At 43.3% G+C, this 4,003-nt stretch overlaps 1 protein-coding gene across 1 annotated transcript in view; it reads right to left on the reverse strand.

The window, feature by feature from the left end:
• The window catches only part of PHACTR4 (phosphatase and actin regulator 4), a 40,952-nt gene that overhangs the window by 24,278 nt on the left and 12,671 nt on the right, over window positions 1–4,003 (reverse strand). The window contains exons 4-5 of the mRNA XM_003800783.3: window positions 1,580–2,199; window positions 142–326 (exon numbers count right to left, since the gene is read on the reverse strand). Coding sequence (XP_003800831.2) covers window positions 142–326; window positions 1,580–2,199 — 805 coding nt within the window. The remainder of the gene's footprint in view (window positions 1–141; window positions 327–1,579; window positions 2,200–4,003) is intronic.

Genomic DNA, 4,003 nt, shown 5'->3' on the forward strand with positions numbered 1-4,003 from the left:
CCGGGCTGGGGATTCGAACCCGCCACCTTTTTTTGGTGTATGTGGCTGGTGCCTTAGCCAGTTGAGCTATAGGCGCCGAGCCGACTAATAGGTTTATTTGTAAAAGAACTTTCTCTTTTGCCTTTTCCACCCATTTCTTACTCTGATGGCTTTCATCTTCATCCTCTTCATCTCGGTACTGAATGGGCCCCTCTGAATCAGAGTCACTCTCCTTCTCCTCCTCTTCCTCCTGCAGACACTGTGGTAGTTTGGAAATGACTGAGGTAGACATCACATCTTCACTGAATGCAGGTGGGCAGATCTGCTCCTCTTCTTCATCATCTGGACTAACAAATTAATGTAATTATATTTTAAGAAACAAAGAGGATTATTGATTCATAAGACAAAGGACTAAAATAAGTATAAAAAAGTCAACGAATGAAATAACTTACAATTCTCTCTTTTAACTTTAATGATCTGGCTAAGAAACATTTTAGCAGCTATTAAAATCTAAAAGGCTGTATGTTCAAATCCCAGCTCTCCCACTTATTAGGTTTTGATGCTTTCTAGAGTGTCTAAATTCATTCTTACAAGCCTACACAGCAGATACTAAAGAGAGGAAAAGTTAAGGTAATTCATTTACTGTTACGTTAAAAGTGCTTACAGAGCTAGAATTTGAACCCAGGGCTATCTTACTCCAAGGCAAATGCTCTTAAACACCATGTTATACACTGCCTTCCTTATATCATATAAAGCTAGTGGTTTTAATTTTCATGTACTTAAGTTTGTAATGTTTATATCATTATGGAAATCTCCATGGGGGAAAAAGAATGAAACCAGCAGGATCAAAAAGTACAAATTCGACTTGGTACCTGTAGCTCAAGCGGCTAGAGCGCCAGCCACATATATCAGATATATACCAGATCTGGCAGGTTTGAATCCAGCCCTGGGCTGGCCAAACAATAATGACAACCACAACCAAAAAAAAAAAGGCCGGGTGTTGTAGTGGGTGCCTGTAGTCCCAGCTACTTGGGAAGCTTGAGTCAAGAGAATCGCTTAAGCCCAAGAGTTGGAGGTTGCTGTGAGCTGTGACACCATGGCACTCTACCCAGGGCAAGAGCTTGAGACTCTGTCTCAAAAAAAAGAAAAAAAGGCTCGGCGCCTGTGGCTCAAGTGGCTAAGGTGCCAGCCACATACACCTAAAGTGGCAGGTTCAAATCCAACCCACGCTGCCAAACAACAATGATGGCTGCAACCAAAAAAAAATAGCCGGGCATTGTGGCGGGCGCTTGTGGTCCCAGCTACTTGGGAGGCTGAGGCAAGGAGACTCGCTTGAGCCCAAGAGTTGGAGGTTGCTGTGAGCTGTGATGCCACAGCACTCTACCCAGGGGGACAGCTTGAGGCTCTGTCTCAAAAAAAAAAAAGAAAAAAAAAATAGGACTTATCATTTGGCAAAAAAAAAAAAAAAAAATTCTAGGACTTATCCTTTGGCAAAGTACTCTTTGTACTTGAATTTATTCAATTTTCTAAGTAAGTTTTTTCAAGCAGGGCTACCTACAGAAAGAAAAAGAAACAAGAGCCAAGCTTTAAAGGTACTCACACTTTCAGCATTTCAATAGTGATGGGAAGTGACCTGGTCCGACCCAGAGTAACGCTGTCTTCACAAAAGTTGTCACTGTTCTCAAAGAGCAAGGAATGAGCTCTGTGAGAGCCCTCCAATGGAGGAGTCATGGGAAGTGGGCTGGTCAGGGCCTGCTGGATTCGAATATGCAGTGGGAGTGGGGGCAGTCTAGAAGGTACATGGGGCTCCCCAAAGCTCTGGTCCAATATCCTTTTTGGGACCTCCTTCTTCTGATCTTCTTGCTGGGAAACCTCCTGGGATAGATCTAAGCAGGGTATAAACTCAATTTCTGGCACAACTACAAAAGTCTTAGCAGGGAATGGAGGGGAACGTGGAGGCTCTGGAGGTATATGAGTAGGCAGTGGAGGGGATGGAGATGGAGGTGGGATTATCATCAGCGGTTCAGAGCCCACAGAGTACGTGCTCTTCTCTCTTTGATCACTTGGTGTTTTTGTGGTGATGACAGGAGCAGGCTCCACGGTAGGTACCAAGGTGGATGGAATGCCTCTCTTAGGTGGTAAGGGTGGGGATGGTTTTGATAACAATGTGCCACTGTTTATTGCTTGTGACAGTTCAGCTAGAAAAGAGAGAATAACAACCTCAGTTTAGCATGGTTTTACAATGTCTTGTGAGACCAGACCAGGGCCTAGAATTAGAGCTGAGCTCAATATTAAGGCTTTGCTAGTCCCTACATATGTCATCCTGAAACAAAATCTATATTTATTCAAATACATATATAGAGGTATAAGAAGACTCTTGTGAATACTTACTTCATTGCTAAACAGTAGATATAACTTATTTTTGAGATACTGTGTTGCTTTGTCACCTGGACTAGAATGAAGTGGCATCATAGCTCACTGAAACATCAAATACCTGAGCTCAAGCAAAGCTCCTGCCTCAGCCTCCAAAGTAGATGGGACTATAGGTTCACACTACCGTGTTTGAATAATTTTTCTGTTGTTTTTTGTAGAGATGGGGTCTTGCTACACTGGCTAGGTTGGTCTTGAACTCCTGGCCTCAATTGATGTTCCTGCCTGGGAAGTGCTGGGATTATAGGTGTGAGCCATCATGTCTAGCCTGTAACTTTTTAAAACTTGATATTGGTGTAGAGTTAATATGAATGGAGACAGGGCTGGGTGTGGCTCACTACTATAATCCTAGCCCTTTGAGAGCCTTAGGTAGGAAGACTGCTTGAAGCCAGGAGTTTGAGACTACCCTGGGCAACATAAATGGGATTGGGATTTTGAAATCCCATCCTCCCCCAAATAAAAAAATAAATAAAATCAGCCAGACATGGTGGCCCATGCCTACAGATCCAGCTAACTGGGAGGCTGACGCAAGAGAATCATTTGAGCCCAGAATTTCAAGGTTGCAGTGAGCTATGATAAAGCCAGTTTTCTGGCCGAGGCTGGGTCTGAACCCGCCACCTCTGGTATATGGGGCCAGTGCCCTACTCCTTGAGCCACAGGCGCTGCCCCTGATAGAAGTTGCTTTGTAGAATAGTACTCTATTTAAAAATGTAAACATTCAGATAGCATAAAAAAATAAACACTATTGGGCATTGTTAACACATCCTACTAATGATAACTAGATACCTTTCCTCTGAATTATAAAACCATTAATAATGACATCTTAAATTTTTATAGAAAATGCAAAGGCTTTTAAATAAATCAAAGTGTTTTTCTATTCTTACTTTTTATTTTTTGAGACAGAGTCTCACTCTATTGCCCCAGGCTAAAGTGCCACGGAGTCATAGCTCACATTAACCTCAAATTCCTGGGCTCAAGTGATCCTCCTGCCTCATCCGCCTGAGTAGAATACCAGGGACTATAGGCATCCACCATGATGCCCAGCTAGTTTTTCTATTTTTAGTACAGACAGGTTCTTACTCTTGCTCAGGCTGGTCTTGAACTCCTGAGCTCAAGCAATCCACCCACCGTAGCCTCTCATAGTGCTTGCCATTACAGGCATGAGCCACAGCGCCTGGCCATGTTTCTCTATTTTTTTTTGAGACAGAGTCTTATTATGTCACTCTCGGTAGAGTGCTGTGACATCACAACTCACAGCTACATCTAACTGTTGAGCTTTAGCAATTGTCTTGCATCAGCCTCCCAAGTAGCTGGGACTACAAGTGCCCACCGCAACACCCGGCTATTTCTATGGTTGTTGAATTTGTCATTGTTTAGCGGGCTCAGGCCGGGTCTGAACCTGCCTGCCTCAGTGTATGTGGCTGGCGCCCTAACTGCTGAGCTATCTTTTTCTATTCTTAAAGTCATATTGTCATTATCATCCTTACCATTTTTCATGAGGTAAAACTAGTCACAGAAGTTGGGTGCCTTCTCCAAGATCACATTACAAACAGGCATGGACTCCGCTAGCATCGAGGTCTCTGACTATTTGGAT

This window comes from Otolemur garnettii, unplaced genomic scaffold (genome assembly GCF_000181295.1).
Source record: "Otolemur garnettii isolate 467f Iridium unplaced genomic scaffold, OtoGar3 scaffold00184, whole genome shotgun sequence".
Lineage (NCBI taxonomy): Eukaryota > Metazoa > Chordata > Mammalia > Primates > Galagidae > Otolemur > Otolemur garnettii.